Raw genomic sequence first — 18,375 nt, forward strand, 5'->3', positions numbered from 1 at the left:
TAAATATCTGTGATGTTTTGGTATCTATGTTAAGATAGGTATGGTCTATCACATATCTGGATCATCCTTAAAACACAGACAGCACAGAGTACATCTCTAATAAAAAGCTTTTCCTGGCTGCTATCCAGATTTTAAGTAACTGAAGCAAAATCATAAGTCAAGGCTAACAGGACACTAAATAAAAAAAATTATCAAGCTATTTTTAGAGAGAAATTAAAAAAATTAGAAACATGAATACATTTTGTTTATTCCCCACATTCAAATGTTTAATCACACCTGTACCCTTTTGATGACCACTCTGTTCAACACATTAAGGATTGCTTTGGGGCACAAATCCAACCCTGCACTATATTTATGAACTGTACTAACTGGCACTCCACATCTTTGCCAGTATTACTTGTATGTTAATCCCACAACATTGATTTAACAGTGGAGCTCTGAAGTTTCAGTAATGGACAGCATCCTGATCCTATAGAAATGGATTTTTTTTCCCATGTAGGGTTTAGAAATGTACACAAACAAAATTTTGAGACACACAACTCTTTGTAATGTCTTTAAATAGGTTGCAAAAGCTTACTAGTATGAGGAATCTCTAGGGCAGTGTTTTTCAACCTTTTTTGGGCAAAGGCACACTTGTTTCATGAAAAAAATCACGAGGCACACCACCATTAGAAAATGTTAAAAAATTTAACTCTGTGCCCAGCAGCAGTGCCCCCCTAGTACATTGGTGCCCAGCAGCAGTGCCCCCTAGTACATTGGTGCCAAGAGCAGTGCCCCCCTAGTACATTGGTGCCCAGCAGCAGTGCCCCCCTAGTACATTGGTGCCAAGAGCAGTGCCCCCCTAGTACATTGGTGCCTTGCCTACGGCACACCAGGCAACTTCTCGCGGCACACTAGTGTGCCGCGGAACAGTGGTTGAAAAACGCTGCTCTAGGGAATGATGAGTATAAGGGAAATTATTATGTTCTCTTTTTCCACCTGAATCTATACCCAAATGGACTGTACACAATTGTGCATATTTTCATGAGATGTAAACTATTGCCCAATGATATATTTATGTAAATATGCATATTTCTTCTCATGTACGTATGTATGTATGTATATATATATATATATATCTTCCTGATTATGATAATTATTAAAAAAAGATAGTTCAATCAAAATAAACATATATTAACAAAAACTATTGACGCACATCTACAAAAATAAACATGCAAAATAACAAACAACACTGAAAAAAATATATTACCAATATTTACAAACATAATGACAAATGTGAATATGTTACATCTAATTTCTCTCTTTCCTCTCTATACTCATCATTCCATTGGGGCTGGCATCTGTGTCCTCACTGCAGGAACTCCAGGAAATATCTAACTAAAACTCAATCTTATTAACCTAGAAACTGACCATAGGTTGATTAAGTCTAAAACAACTGGACTTTTCTGAGTTTTTCTTGAAAACGTTTCACCACTCATCCGAGTGGCTTCTTCAGTTCAAATGACTGGTAGGGAATTCCCCGGTATTTAAACTCTTGATGGTAGTAGAGTCACAGACATCCAATCACATTCCCTACCAGTCATTTGAACTGAAGAAGCCACTCGGATGAGTGGTGAAACGTTTTCAAGAAAAACTCAGAAAAGTCCAGTTGTTTTAGACTTAATTCTACTAGATACTGTATATCATGACCTGGATAAATGAGAATCTTCATAGACACCATAGGTTGATGTGTCAAGATGTGATTAGTCTGCGGCCAATAAATTAATCTTAGGGAGTTGGGCATGGATTTCTGTGGTAGTCAAGAATCAGGACAATGGAAGGTGGAAAATGTAGTTTAGAGACTGAAAAATTGAATTTTCAACTATCTTTGGTCACTGGGGAGAGGACTTGTGTGTTGAATAGCATGTGTTTGAAGCTTGCCTCTGTTGTATCTAGACACTACAGTAACTCAATTACACAACATCCTCAAATACACAAATCACAATATATATTTTTATATTATATACACATATTGTATATAATAAGGATATGACACAAACAAATCTCCCTGAGGAAACAGCCCCCTTGTGGCCATGAGAAATGTGTGATTGTCAGCACATTTTATAGATTGCTTGTGTCTTTTTAAATAACTCTAAATAATTGAAGTGATAATTTATTGTACTGTGTTTGTGTAAGGTGAAGCTTATTATTTGTAGAACTAAGACTTTTTTTTATAATCTAGTTTATTTTTGTATAATTCACTCGGAACCACTTATATGAATCATATAATTATGTATTCTTCTGTCAGTGTTAAAATCATGACAATCATTTCAAATGACAATTATTTTTTAAACATTAACTAAATTAACAATTGTTTTTTTAAGCCCCTGAGAATACCATTTCTTTTGGATAATAATATGATATTTGCTTGATTCAGGTAACTAACATACAGTATAGTGCAGTTGTGCCTCAATGTAGGGCATGAGCTCTTGTTCAGCTACAACTAGCAATCCACATGGTGTGCAACATTGCAGGCATTAATAGTTTGTGCAGGTATAGGAGATGTTATCCAGAAATACTCAGGACCTAGAATTTTCCAGATAAGGGGCCTTTCTGTATATAAATCTCCATACTTTTAGTCTACTAAAAAAGTCATTTAAATAGTAAATTAACCTGACAGGACTGTTTTGCTTCTACAAGGAACTGTTTAATTATTAAAGAGGAAGAGGTAATAATTGTAAAAAATGTATATTTTTAAAAATGGCTTTCATGTAATAATATTTTAATAACAGGTTTTTGGATAATGAATTCCATACCTAATCTATTTGTGAAGATAGACTATGCAATACACCTTTTATCCTTTATTCGACATATGCAAAAAAGTGCTCCTCAAACAATAACGAGTGAACAAAATAAAAGTACCTCTTTTTATAATCAATTATTTTCAACGTGTATTGAATAGCAATAGCACAATAAATTAGGTAGAAAACAAATTAATTTTGCATACAAGCTTTTTTCAGTATTACTGGCGTTTCCTCTTGATTGTATGACCCCCCCCAATTGCATTTAAGCCAGTATTTTGTTAAAATATAATCTAATTGTGTTTGTCTCAAAGTTGTCAATGCCTTTTGCTTGGACTGCATAAAAAGTGCCTGATCAGAAAAATGTCATTTTACAATATAGCCTATTTAATCAATGTCATATTGCAAACATAAAAGAAACAAGACTACAAAGTAAATTATAAGTATGCAGTTTGGTTTTGCTTTAAACAAATATCTATCTATCATTCTGTTTTTATGTGTTAGGAACTTTATAATCACCCAAATATGCGTTCATAATATTTTCAGACTATTTTCATTCTCTTACTGAGGTTCCCTAAACACTGGCACAACGTTTAAGCTCTATCCAGACAGCTACTGACAAATTAAATTCACACCCATAGCATACTGTATGCTAACCAGCTAGGTAAAAGCTATTGAAAGTTACATTTAATTATGTGTTTGAAGCTAGCCAAGGCTTCATTCTCCAACTAAGATAAATGAATAAAGAGCAAAGAATTGACATACAACATACCCATGGGAGTTCCCACTCCATAACCTTTTGAATCTATAAGGCCTCCAATCTGTGTCAGGTTACAGTTGCGTTGTGTAACAAATTCAATGGTTGTTGACTCCATTAGAAAAGCATAATCAGAGGTTAGCACACGCTGGATACCTTCTTCATTATTTTTGACAAGCACCGACTGGCTTCTACTATTCATAAAAGCCCACATCTTTTCATAAGTGGGGATTCTGGATTTCTGCAAAAAATAAGTAAAAAAAAATAGATGATTGGTTTATCAATGGATCTTTTATTTTATTTGTAATATTATTTAAATATTAATATGAATACTAGGTTAAGTATTGGTCTTAATGAATCCTGTTCACCATAAAACTACATTTTTTCAATGTTAGAAAAAATAAATAATTGCACATCTAACAGGTATCAACAATGCTTTGTTTTTAACTCAGTCTGGAAAACCTCTAAAATTTTTACATATTTCTTCATCAGTGCTGAGAAGATAAATTAGTTACACTGTAGTTCAGATAATTTTTATGCTGCCATACAATGCAGATTTGTCTATAAAATGGAAATATTATTGTATTATAAACCATTACATGCAATACTATCTATGTTCTTGTTGTGATAAACAGTACAAATGAAAATGTTTTATATCAGTGAACAACATATTATTTGAATCTAATCTGATTTTGTTCATATTATTTTTACACTTGACTAGTCTGGTTTAGTAGGATACCTTTCTTATTTTACACTGTAATAGGCAATCTTGCTGATCAAGTGATTTTTATAAACACACATTTTATTTTTATAACCTCATATTCTCATTGTTTATACAGTCTTAAATAATGACTATAACAGCTCTCTATATACAATTAAAAATAGTGATTTTCACTTTTGTGTTTCCTCACATGGTTAGCTTACACAAAGGGGCAGATTTATCAAAACACGAGTTCGAATCCCGAATGGGAAAAATTCGGATTGGAAACAAAAATTTCTGAAGATCGCAAATATCACGAAAATGCTTCAGAAAAAATCGTATTAGTCACGATAATATTGTATTGGCGATCCGAAAGTCACCAATTCATACCAAATTCATACCAAACGATTGTAAACAGCGGCAAAACCGATCCATTTTTTTCGCTCTAAAAATACGAAAAAGTTGCGCAAGCATCGAAAAAGTCACTCAAGGTACGAAAAAGTCACAGAAAATACAATTGGACCGATCGAGCGAACGGTTGGAGCGTTGGTGGATAAGTAAATCTGCCCCAAAGTCCTGGGGTTTGCGATTGTATTTATACAACCGATGTCAATTTATTGAAGATATTGTAGAATTACAATATCATTTTGCCATCATCTCGTTTACTGAGATCTTTATTTTCGCTTAAAAAATTTTCACAGATTTTGTGCATTAGAATTTTGTCATGCATTTTGTTTTCCCGAGTTTTATTGTGCAGGAAAAAATACCCATTGACTTTAATGCATGTGGCAAGATTTTTTAATCTGCTTATAATATGATGTACAAATCACCATGAATATACAATACGAGAAATAGTTACTGTGTGCTTCCCTGAAAGATTTCCCTTTTAAAGGTTCATTGGGGCTTGAAAACCATTTTAAGAAACAAAACCATTTACATTTTATGTGTCAGCAGAAATGCAGAAAACTGTTAAAATAGTTCAAATGGCACCCTCCACCAACTAACTGTTTTTTCATGCTTCACAGAGCTAAAATGAAAAAGCTAGACAATGTGCATCTGACAGTAATGGAGTTGCTGTAGTAAAGGAGTGCAAAGAAAATCACTTTTCTCCTTCAGCCAATAGCATGTTTTAAAGCAGTTTAGCAATGTGTAACTTAATTCTCTCTAGAACTACTATGATATAATCCTACAAGTCAAACCCTTGCACGTTCATTTAATTTTGACAGGAAAAGCAAAAGATTAGATTGAGTGAAAATAATATAATTTGATTGATTTGGTTTAAGACTCAAAAAGAAATGCTGAAATGGAGCACTTACAATGTTGTTTTCCTTGGCTATACCAAGCAAAGTTACAGAGCTCCTCATCAGCTTGACTGAAATGCAATTTTACTTAAAACAACCTGTTATATGTCTACGAAGATTTTCATTCATCCAGGTCATGGTATATCTAGTATAAATAAATTTAAAGCAACTGGACTTGTTTGGTAATCATTGAAGATGTTTCACTACTCAGTTGAACTGAAGAAGCTGCTCGGATGAGTAGTGAAACGTCTTCAATGATTACCAAACAAGTCCAGTTGCTTTAAATTTATTTATACTAGATAAACCTGTTTTATAAATATATAAAAGGGTACAAAAGGTAAGTGGAGCACTGTACCAGTCTCTTTCTTCTTTTTTACTATATAGTGGATAGAGATGTAGCGAACTGTTCGCCGGAGAACTAATTCGCACGAAAATCGGGTGTTCGCAAGTTCGCAAGTTCGCAAACTTTTAGTGAAGTTCTCAATTTTGGGTTCGCCTTAGCTGGAGCCAAATTTTGACCTCTCACCCCAGAGCCAGCAGATACATGGCAGCCAATCAGGCAGCTCTCCCTCCTGGACCACCCCCAGACCACTCCCTTCCATATATAAACCGAAGCCCAGCAGCCATTTTACATTCTGCCTGTGTGTGCTTGATGAGTTAGCATAGGGAGAGAGCTGTGCAGGGGTTTGAGGGACAGTTTAGGTAGCTTTGCTGACTAGTAATCTACTTTCTACTGCTCTGTATGTAGCTGCTGGGGACAGCTGTCCTGCTGATCTCATCTGCTGTAACCCAATACGTTACACATAGTAGGGACATTGCATTGCAATAAAATCACCTGAGCAACGTTTTTCCACCAGCAATAATATATTCCGTATCCACTACTGCGGCGTTTTGTCTTTGCGTGTGAACCAGCTGTAACCTTTACACGACTTGATTGGCATGTAGACGCCGGACGTTTTAAAGCAGTTTATTACACAAGTTTAGAAATGTAGTGTGATTTCTGCCCTTTACAGCACAAAATGCAACGCTGTGTCAACAAAGTATTTTTCAGAGAAATTTTTGCCCTTGATCCCCCTCCTGCATGCCACTGTCCAGGTCGTGGCACCCTTTAAACAACTTTAAAATCAGTTTTCTGGCCAGAAATGGCTTTTCTAGGTTTTAAAGTTCGCCTTCCCATTGAAGTCTATGGGGTTCGCAAAGTTCGCAAAAGTTCGCACTTTTTGGCAGAAGTTCGCGAATGGGTTCGCGAACTTTTTTTGTGAGGTTCGCTACATCCCTAATAGTGGATAATGCACCCACTACTGTTTTTTATACAGATATTAAAAGTCACCTCAGAGTAAGGAGACCATATAAACAAACAAGACCACAGGCAGAGTGCTTTTGAACAGGTCAAGAAACTCTAAGGTGAATACCAGTATCTTTACAAATTACAGTATGGGGTGCATTAGTCATTGTAATCTACAGTGTTTCTATGTGCTGTGTCTTCAAAAAGGTCTCTGCTTTTTATCTATTTATTCCCGGCAATGCAACACATTAGTCTGTTCTTTTTTGTTCCCCTTGCTATTTTCATTTTTATCCTCTCCCTGCTGTCCCTTTGCACCTATGTTTTTTTCTGCATTTTTCTCCTCCCTTGTTCTGACTGCCTTCAGGGACATCCTGACCATCCATGTTAAATTGCTGCAGGTTAATGAGAGTGGAGGAATGGGAACAGAGACACCTTGTTTTGGAGCAGCAGAGAAAGCAAGACTGGAGAGAGACGTGGAAGGGTGGAAGGTGCAGAAGGAGCAAGACCGACGATGGATAGAAGATGAAAGTGGCAGAGGGAGCAAGACCGGTGAGGGACTGAGGGTGAAAGAAAGAGTCAGAACTGAGATAGAAGGAAGGCGGGAGTTGCATGAGTCATTTATGACGTGTCCATTTTTTACGTGCAACATTTTTTATACTTGCAAATAATTTTTTCGCTGCAAATTTTCATGGAAAATTCACGAAACAGGGAAAAATCAGTAAAACACGTTTGTCGCTCCACTTTTTTTGTTTGGGTGTCGTTTCTGATGTGACCGCACCCATTTTGATGTGTCTGTGCCCATTTTTACATGTATTAACAATAAAAGAAAACAAAAGACAACCCCTTCTCTGATTGCTGTATTTAAATGCTAGATTAGTTTGTTAAATGCATATTGATGAGCTGTCTTTTTTCTTCTTTTATTGTTAATACTTGTAAATTACACCCCTCCTGGTTATTTTGCTTTGTGTGGAGAAAGGTTGTGAGAGGATCGGGAGAGTTGCAGTCCCACTTATCTAATCCATATATTCCTATTTTTACATGGTCATGCCCAATTTGGTGCAACTGTGCTCATTTTGCCTTTTTTTTATGCACTACAAATTTTTTTGCTGCAAATTTTCACGGCTGATTGGTTGGTAGTCCTGCTGTAAACTTTGTGTCCCAATCAAACTTAGTAGAAGAATTTAAACGTTAAAGAAAAATTTGAACAAGACCTCAACACCAATCTACTACACTGCACCTTTGAAAAAAGTGTCATTAAATAGGGAATGTTACAGTGACTAATATAAATGTTAATAAAAACACAAACAAAGCCTTAGTAAACAAGAGAATGGAAATTCCCATTTGTGGAATAGCTGCTTAAAGTGCACCTATCACCCCCATATTGTTTCCCCCAGCAGAGGTACATGTTTATAGAGCCCACACTCCGGTTAGGGGAAACAATAGTTTTTCTTAAAACTACGCCGCCCACACCGGAAGAAATCTCCAGGTGCGGGAAGCCATGTTGTTTGGTGTGCATGTGTATAATGAATGAAGCTACCCACTTGTCTATTGCCTATGCGCTTTTGACTGACATAGAAGCGGTGGATGCAACTCACCCTCCTACGTCACACACATGCTCTAATGAACAAGTAGTGGCACTCACTAGCACTTGTGGTGGCAATTTTTTTTTAAGGAAAACTATTCTTTAGCCCAAACAGAGTGCGGGCATTATCATCCCACATCTCTGGTGGGAGAAACAATACGGGGGTGATAGGTGCCCTTTAAGCATAGTTTTGTACCTGTTGGTGAAAAACAACTTCTTTATTTTGAGACCAAAATGTAATATATTGTAGTACAGGTACAATTTTCTATCGAAGAACAATTCATATTTTCTTTTTCCTCAGACTAGAGACTGTTATATATATATATAGTGATTGAAATATTCCATTTTCAGAGTTGCTCTTTCTCAAAGGTATAGAATAATGATGTTGAGTTGTCTTCCAACTATTTCAGTCTGTTTGAATGTGGTCTGACAAAGTTTTGGGATAAAGGTTCAAGGTGGAGAAAATTGCTTCTAGTCTGAAACTTTCCAAAGATTTTCTTTTTTTTTTTTTTTTTGCACCTGATGTGTCAAAGGGATTTGCTGGAACATATCTGAGCTTTGGTAAACTTTGGTGTTTATAGACTTTTATTGTTAATTGTCTTTATCTAACTTTTAAACCCAGATGCCTTTTATCCAGCATATCTTGGGTTTACTTATTGGAAAGTAGAAGTCAAGTATAGAGATTTAGAAAAATTTTGGCTATGGTGAACATTTCAAGTTTAATTCATTTGTCTCTTATCTTGTACAAAACTGTTTTTGCTGCAAGTGCAAATAACAATAACAAAGAAAATACGTGCAATGGTTTTCGTGCACCATTAAAAAATAATTTTACTGTATTTCAAAATATTCCTGAAATGTTTAGCAGCACAGGTATGTTTATACTTTAAGCAGTAATTAGTCATCCATTCAAAGTGAAGTGAAAGTAGTGATTGCATGCATATCCACATCAGTTCGCTAAACAATATCTAACAGTAACATCACCTGATCTCTAAAGTTGTCCCTTCTAGCAATCTAGGTATGGCAACGAGTAACTGCTCAGTATCAATTTGTTGTTGCCTTAGCTCTTATCTTTATTCATACACCAGGGGAATTAGATTATATTTCTATGTCCCCTATTCTGATAACAGCAATTTGGTACAGATAAAGACCACGTGTCTTGTTCTGCTTTAAATGCAGCCATTATGTAATTGCATACCCTAATTGCTGCAGCAATTTTTGATAAGATGACAGTTTTGACTTTCTATGTAATAACATACCTTCATCTTTTTTAGTATTTGATAATTTTGTAAGTTTTAGCAAACACCATTTATTTTTTTTAATTATTCTAATTTTAAACAAAATTAAAGTACACTTTTTGTACACAGATATTTAAATTCCCATAACACGTGAAACATATATTTTGCTCTATGCTTTGAATGGGTTAAAGCCCTACTGATCAGTAATCTCAACATGCAAGCCTCAGGGAAAGTTAACTTTCATCTGACAGACAGCACATTTTTTACATCTGACTGCATTTAACTATAGCACTCAGAATCCAATCAGGAGCGGGAACTGCTCATGCAACATTTTATGATGCAGCTTATTATACACTACAGGAGAAGTACTTTTTTCATGCTGTGATTTGAAACAAGCTCATTAGACAGTGCTACAAAGGGAAAAACACTATGTATAAGAGCAACTCCAACAGCAAAGATAAATGTATTTTGTACTAATCCTAGAAAAGACAAGTAATCAGCATTTATTTTAATAATATCTATAAAATATAATAATAGTATTCTATACTTACTGTATGTATAAAACTAATACCCTAATACTGATACCCATTAACTGTATATTACAGTTATTACCTGTATATTACCTATACGGTAGGTATAGGTTTTTATATGCTGATAATTCTTCAACTGGGAAGAACAAATAAACTAGAATATGCTGCAATTACCATAATACATAAACACATCTGTAAGACTCAGCCAGTGGCTGTGGCATTAGAAAACTATACCTAAATATCTTTATATTTTAAACAACAAAATATAGCTAAGTGTAAAATACTTTTTTTTTTAAATTCAGTACCCCTAGGGGCCTATTCATTAAAGTACAATTGAGTCCGAATGTTTTAGAACTGTGCGTATTTTCTATGATATTTTCGTTAATTTCCACGACTTTTCCATGCTTTGCGTCAATTAGTGTAACAAAATCGTATTTGTTGCAACTAGTACAAAAGTTTCGGAATTCATCCAAGCTTCGGTATCGTGATTTTGCTTTGGCCAGGTTGGAGCTGCAGAGTGCCATTGAGTCCTATGGGAGGCTTCGAAAATCATGCACTGAAGGTTCAAAGTCAGAAAGGTTTTCGTGCCGTTTCCAATCGTTCAGATACAAAAATTTCTGAACTTTCGGATCGTACCACAATATTTTTGTATGACCATGATTCGATTTTTGGCACAATTAACGCACATCAGAAATTATTGTATTTAATACCAATTTTTTGCAATCGTATTTTTTAACATCCGAAATTCGGACTTTAATAATTCAACTTCCTTAATGTTGCCTATTAATGTTTCTTACTTGTTACCCATAACCTTTTGATGACCACTTCATCCATAATGCAAATCTATGCTGTAAAAAGTATTGCTTTTTTGTTCTTAGTTTTAGGGGTTTTGTTCACTTTTTGTATCTACTTCAAAACTTCTGTGTTTTACAATGTTTCATGTATTTACATTCAGGGGAAGAGGCTTTCTAACTTTATGTTATATTTACTTTATTTTATATTCTTTTATTGCTAGCTCCTTTTTTTAAAAATAAAAATTGCTTATTTTACCAATGATTCATGGGGTGCAGGACTTAATGGAAAACATGCTGGAGGAGGTAGGCAGTTTACAAAATATAACTCTTTTAAACATATATAGTGGCATGCCATACTTACACATTGTTTCATTTTGCTGCCCACCCCTTTTTTGTCATTTTAATAAAAGTTTTGTTGCTGAAGTATAAATGGGTGGCCTCTTTCTCTCTGATATTTTCTATGCAAAAAAAGACCCCCCCCCTCTATCTGTCTGTAATGTCCCCTAAAGTTATTTTTAAGAGTAATCATCTGCTCTCCAACAACCCCAGCCTTGATAGTTTCTGAAAATCTTCCATTTCTTTTACCAGCTTAGTTGCTTTCCTCTGCACACTTTTAACCTCATCAATATTCTTAATAAGGACTAAGGTTGAAAAGTGTAGTGCATACTGAAAGGGGCAGATTTATCAAATTGTAAAATTAGAGCTCACCAGAGTAAAGTTCCACTGCTCTTTATTCATTTCTACAGGATTTTAAAGGCATATTTATCAATGGTGAACTCTAACTTTCACATATTGATAAATGTTCCTCTAAAAATCCCATAGAAATGAATAAAAAGCAATGGAATTTTACTTTGAGCTCTAATATCGTACTTTTATTAATCTGCGCCATAGTGAAGCCTTATCAAAGATCTATAAAGAGGAAAAAATATGTTTTTATTTTATCAAATGCTTTGGCAAAATCTAAATTGATTAATTGCCATCAACTACCACCCCAATGTCTGGGTTCACCTCCTCATAGGGGACCTTTATGTGTAAAGTCAGAGTGGCATAAACTCATTGTGAGTATTGTGTGTTGAAAGGTATTCCAGCATTCTATTTCTTATTACCACCTCTAAAACCTTTTGCTACCACTAATGGCAAAACTACAGCCCTATAGTTTTCAAGCTAAAAATGGGAAAACTTTCTCAATAATGGTACAACATTAGCAATTTTCCAGTCTCTCTGAAACATATTAGTACCCTGAGATGAATACCATTAGGTCCTGAAACTTTGTTTACTTTCACATGTTATGGTTATAGGACAGGTGCAGGTCACAGTACTGCTGGGCACAAGGCAAATCATTTCATCCTCAAACCCGAGAAATAGTTTGCAGGGCCCACTCTTCTAGGTCCAAAAAAAAGATTGTCTACAAACTACCCTTCTCTCTTAATAAGTTTATCTCTAGACAAAGGTGAACCTTTGAGTATATGCAGCTCTGTTTCTTAAAGAGAAAGTACACCTCCTTTGTTCAACATGGTTTCAATGATTTTGGTGATTTAAATGAATCAATAAAGACTTATATAATATTTACATTTTAGTAGATCATTTTACTAAATTTTTAACAGGACCAGCCTAAGTGTAACACTTACAGGGTTAAGGTGGATAGTTTCTCCAAAATCAAAATTTCATATATTTTTTGGAATGGTTTGGATGGTTTAGATGTCTTGGTATCCAAACAAGGTTCATGCAATGACAAACTATTTCATATAGTAAATGTGTCATATAAATATTATGTATGAAAAAAAAACCCTGTGTTGTTAAAGGAACAGTAACACCAAAAAATGAAAGAGCTTTAAAGTAATAAAAATATAATGCACTGTTGCCCTGCACTGGTAAAACTGGTGTGTTTGCTACAGTAACCCTACTATAATTGATATAATAAGCTGCTGTGTAGCCACGGGGGCAGCCATTCAAGCTGGAAAAAAGGCACAGGTTACATAGCAGATAACAGATAAGTTCTGTAGAATACAATAGTGTTTTATCTGTTATCTGCTATGTGCCTGTGCCTTTTCTCCTTTGAATGGCTGCCCCCATGGCTACACAGCAGCTTATTTATATAAATTATAGTAGACTTTTTGAAGTAAACACACAACTTTTACCAGTGCAGGGCAGCAGCACATTATATTTTAGTTACTTTTATACACTTTCATTTTTTGGTGTTACTGTTCCTTTAAAGCATTGATCCAGGACTTGCATACTACATTCTTCAACCCCATTCATGTACATGGAACAAGGGAGTCCTTATCCATGATACTGGGCCAATCTTTGGCATATCTTGAGATCTTTTGGTGTACTACATTTTGTGAAAATTATAAAAACTGATGATGTACCCAGAGGTATCAGATGGACTATCCTTACACCATTAGAGGGCCTGGACATTGCAGATGTTCTCGCATTACTGTCAAACACCAGCTGCCATATGCAGGAGAACACAAAGCAATTGTGCTCCTTTGCAAAACAGTTAGGATTGAAGGTCAGCCAAAAAAATTTAAATGATGGCTATCAATTTGGAAAAACCAGCACCAGTGAAGATTAATGGTGAGGTACTGCCATTCACAGATTCACAACCTTAGAAGTACTATATCAAAATATGGCTGCACTGAAGATGACATCATAAGCAGACTCAGGAAAGCAAGAAAAAAATCATGTGTGCTAGGAACAATGTTGGGACACCTGCACGATAAAGAATCAATCCCCAACTCGCCTGTATCAGAGCTGTACCTTGTCAACATTGCTTTATGTATGGCTTGGAGTGCTCTTGTAAGACATCAAGCTGTCAGCTTTCCATACCACAAGTCTGAGAAGGATTCTGTGCATCTTTTTGCCCCAGAAGAATTCAAACTATGACTTTCATACTCAGTGTCACTTAGAGGACATGGCCACAATCATAAAGCAAATGGAAGACAATCGGACATTATGGGAAGAGGAAGAAAGGCCAGCATACATGCTGACATGGTGACAGTTTAGGTAGGTGTAAAGCACATGCACAAAAACAGAGCACCGTTACAAAATGACCAAAGCCAAAATGAAGTGAAATTCTTTTGTTGCTGCCTTACATGCAGTTATGTAAAATAACTAATGATAATGCAACTGTTTTAATACTAGTAATTATAAATGTAACCATAACATTTATCGTCATTATGCTGTTGTATTTTTCTATTCAATATTTCCTGTGCATTTGATAAATTCAGTGACTTAAAAAAGTCCTATATGTATTTTTTTTTAACATTTTCTGATTTAAGTGTCTTAAAGATGTCCATTACTCACTGATAATTTTGAAAAAGCTTAAATGGTACTAAAGTATGCATGATGAGAATTCAATGAAGCTAACAAGATGTGAAGCTAATTGAAACACAATATACAACACCATTTTACTGTCATAAAATATCAGTGTGTAAAAAAGCTTTCTTGACGCTTTACTAGATAATTATTGTCTATTCAACATACCATATATTTAACCAGTATTAAATATTATCTGTTCATGTGTGTAAACCTTGTACATTCTATCGTGATAATAATATTCATTGATGGCAATAACTTTGTAAAACATTTTTGAATGCAGTAGATTCATGCTCCCTAGAAGTAATTTATTATGTATTTACCTATGTTGCCATTGCACAAAATATAAGGAAGAAAAAAGCCACAATTTTATTTAACCACTGAATGTATTTTTGTTGTAAAAAGTAATGCATCCATATTAAGGAATGGCATATCCCTTACAAATTGCTATTAATAAAACCTTTTAAGAATTAGTTTATTCTTTTTTCTGTATTTTCTGCACTAGTGATGAGCGAAACGCATTTGTCGCGCCCAAATTAATGCGTGACAAAAAAATCCACGCCTGGTGAAAAAATTTGCTCATCACTATTCTGCACCCCTTTAAAAAATTAAATCATAATATCAGAAACTGTAATATAGCAATAATATACTACTGTCAAAATTTTAATAGATTTATGATAATTATTATTGTAAATAGCACAGCAAGTTTTTGTTTATATTTTTGTGGGCTTAGTTATCAATATTTTGAATTGGAGAGTTAGAACTGATAACACTCAACACATTTCTCCTCATACTCATTGCTCCGAATGCTTCTGAATGCATTTTTTGCGACAATTTCGTACCGTGCGTGACTTTTTCGTATTTTTTGTACTTTGCGACAAAATTTGCTCAACAAAATTGCATTGTCGCGCCAAGTATGAAAGTTTCGGATTTATTCAAGCTTCGTTATCGTGACTTTCCTTGGGCCAGGTTGGAGCTGCAGAGTGCCATTGATTCCTATGGGAAGCTTCCAAAATCATGCACAGAATGATCAAAGTCGGAAAGGTTTTCTTGCATTTTACGATCACTCAATATGAAAATTTAGTGATTTTTGGATCGCCAATACGATATTTTTGTGACTAATACAATTTTTTTGTAAGCATATTTGTGATATTTGCGATCTTCAGAAATTTTCGTATCTGAATTTATCCCATTCAGGATTCGAACTCGCGTTTTCATAAATGTGCCCCTAAGGGGCTGATTTACTTACCCACGAACGGGTCGAATGGAGTCCGATTGCGTTTTTTTCGTAATGATCGGTATTTTGCGATTTTTTCGTATGTTTCGCGATTTTTTCGGATTCTTTACGAATTTTTCGTTACCAATACGATTTTTGCGTAAAAACGCGAGTTTTCCTATCCATTACGAAAGTTGCGTAAAAAGTTGCGCATTTTTCGTAGCGTTAAAACTTACGCGAAAAGTTGCGCATTTTTCGTAGCGTTAAGTTTTAACGCTACGAAAAATGCGCAACTTTTCGCGTAAGTTTTAACGCTACGAAAAATGCGCAACTTTTTACGCAACTTTCGTAATGGATACGAAAAACTCGCGTTTTTACGCAAAAATCGTATTGGTAACGAAAAATTCGTACAGAATCCGAAAAAATCGCAAAACATACGAAAAAGTCGCAAAATGTTCGTTTTCAAGTCGGAACTTTTCCAATTCGGGTCGGATTCGTGGGTTAGTAAATCAGCCCCTAAGTGTATCAAGTGTATCTAAGAGGTGCCTCAAATTGTATCTGCTTGGGGACCACACTGTATTACATTAGCTGTAGTGTTACATTAGCTTTTAGTTCTGTTTTTCTGTGTGAGGGTGATAGATTTTATATATTTTAATTTAATTAACATCAATTTCATAAAAACTTTTTACTTTAGTAGTATCATTTTAATATTGTTTCAACTTTGCCCTAATCAATTGAAAACATTTCCAAAGGTCCCTCTTCACTAAGAAGCAACCCTTCTATACAAAAGAAAAGACCAACAATGTGGTCAACCCAGATAAAAAAAAAGAAGCTTTTTAACATAAATTTTATTTGCAGCATCACCCTTTTAAATAAAATGTAACCTTTCTGTTTGTTGTTGTTCCTTGTTGAAAGATTGTGGGGGTCATTTATAAGCACTGGGCAAATTTGCATCTAGGCATTAACCCATGAGAAACTATTATATAATGGCTTTCATTGCTCAACTTGCAGCTGGCTGAAAAAAGCTAACAACTGATTGGTTTACTATGGGTTACTTCCCAGATGCAAATTTGCCCAAAGTTTATAAATGAGCCCCAGTGATGCAGTAAAGGAAAAAAGGCCGTACAATGCCATACAAATGTGTAAGCATTTATATAATTTCATTTAAAATTAGAGTGCATTCTAGTGCATATAAAAACGTGCTCTGTATATAACATTTAATACAGAATCCAAACTTTGCATATAAGACATTTGGAGTATTTAAATAATACAGTAATAGTTACCAGCTTCCTAGGTATTGATATCTTCAAATGTTTGGCTATGGATATCTTCAAATGTAAGGTTTGGCTAATTATAATGTCATTTCATTAATACTGTATGCATACCAAACACCTACCTTAAAAAATGTCATAGTTGCACCATCTTGTACTGCTCCATATTCTATTTTAGTCTGTTTGGCTAAGTCATCTGCAGAATCAATAGGAGATTCCATTCTCTCCACTGTAAGAAATGCAGCTAAGTTGGCAGTATATGAGGAAATAATGATAAGTGTAAAAAACCACCATATTCCTCCTACTATCCTTGTGGAGAGGGCTTTGGGCATGAGTTCTGAACCTAGTAAAAATCAAGGGATATATTTGAATGAAAAATAACAGTGAAAACAATTAAAACTACGATCTATGTATATGTATCCAAACACATACAGGTACAAGATCTTTTATCTGGAAACCCATTACAGAAAGCTCTAAATTACAGGAAGGCCATCTCCCATAGACTCCATTTTAAGCAAAATATTACTGTTTTTAAAAACAGTGTCCTGTAATACAAAACCTTGTACTTAATACAGACTAAGCAGAGTGAGTCTATATTGGTGGTAAAACAATTCTATTTGTTTAATTAATGTTTAAATTATTTTTAGCAGACTTAAGGTCTGGTGATCCAATTTACAGAAAGATCCATTTTCTGGAAAACCCCAGGTCCCAAATATTCTGGATAATAGATCTTATACCTGTACAATTAATTGAAACATTTTTTTTAAATTACAGCCCACCTAATTTAAATGCAGAAATCCATAAATATATAACTAAATGCTTTTAAACTACTATTTTAAAAGAAAAAAGGCATGATTAAGACATTAAATCTTGACTTGCATTATATGTGTGCATACATTTTATCCTATAGTTTATAGCAGTGTTTCTTTGGTTGCACTGTACATTATAATTATTATTAAAGTGTAATTCTTGCAGTCACTGGTATTGGTAAAAAAACATTTACATGATTATTAAATTGAGAAGTCAATGTATGTACAGATGTAGCAGGCTATTAGCTACTGGTCCAACAAAACTATACACTATACCTAGGGCATTTCTGTATGTGACGAAATGATCACATACATGACGAAATTTCTTCTCTAACTATACTTTATAGTTTTTAAAGATTCATTTAACCAGGAGCAGACTAAACAAAAAGCTACAAATATTATTATATTTTTTATTGTAATGAATAATGTGCTGTAGCACTCTGAGTATAAACTATGAGCATGGTGAGTATTGTGAACAACACTTGAGGCCCCTTTATCGCCTGTTGATATAACGGAACATTGTTTTAGCAATGAATTTGGATTTGTTGGATTGATTTGTTTCAGCATGGAAAGTAATTGTCTTCTCCCTGCATTTGCATTAGGGATCACAGACTTGGATGTGTGATAATGCTCAGGACTGCTGCTGAGCAGTGTTGAACTCTACTATCTTGTAGAGCAGAGTAGCATTCTACTGATTAAAACAGTCGACACATTCTGATGAATCAACACTGTTATCAGCTTGGATACATGTCAGTTCACTACATGACACATCAATAATTTTTCTGCCTGTCAAAAAA

At 34.8% G+C, this 18,375-nt stretch overlaps 1 protein-coding gene across 2 annotated transcripts in view; it reads right to left on the reverse strand.

Annotated features, from left to right (window-relative positions):
• grik2 (glutamate receptor, ionotropic, kainate 2) overlaps positions 1–18,375 on the reverse strand; it is a 277,175-nt gene that overhangs the window by 19,001 nt on the left and 239,799 nt on the right. For both annotated transcript variants that reach the window (XM_031902289.1, XM_018094319.2), the window contains 2 exons: positions 16,895–17,112; positions 3,553–3,778 (listed from right to left, as the gene is read on the reverse strand). In XM_031902289.1, coding sequence (XP_031758149.1) covers positions 3,553–3,778; positions 16,895–17,112 — 444 coding nt within the window. The remainder of the gene's footprint in view (positions 1–3,552; positions 3,779–16,894; positions 17,113–18,375) is intronic.

This window comes from Xenopus tropicalis, chromosome 5 (genome assembly GCF_000004195.4).
Source record: "Xenopus tropicalis strain Nigerian chromosome 5, UCB_Xtro_10.0, whole genome shotgun sequence".
Classification (NCBI taxonomy): domain Eukaryota; kingdom Metazoa; phylum Chordata; class Amphibia; order Anura; family Pipidae; genus Xenopus; species Xenopus tropicalis.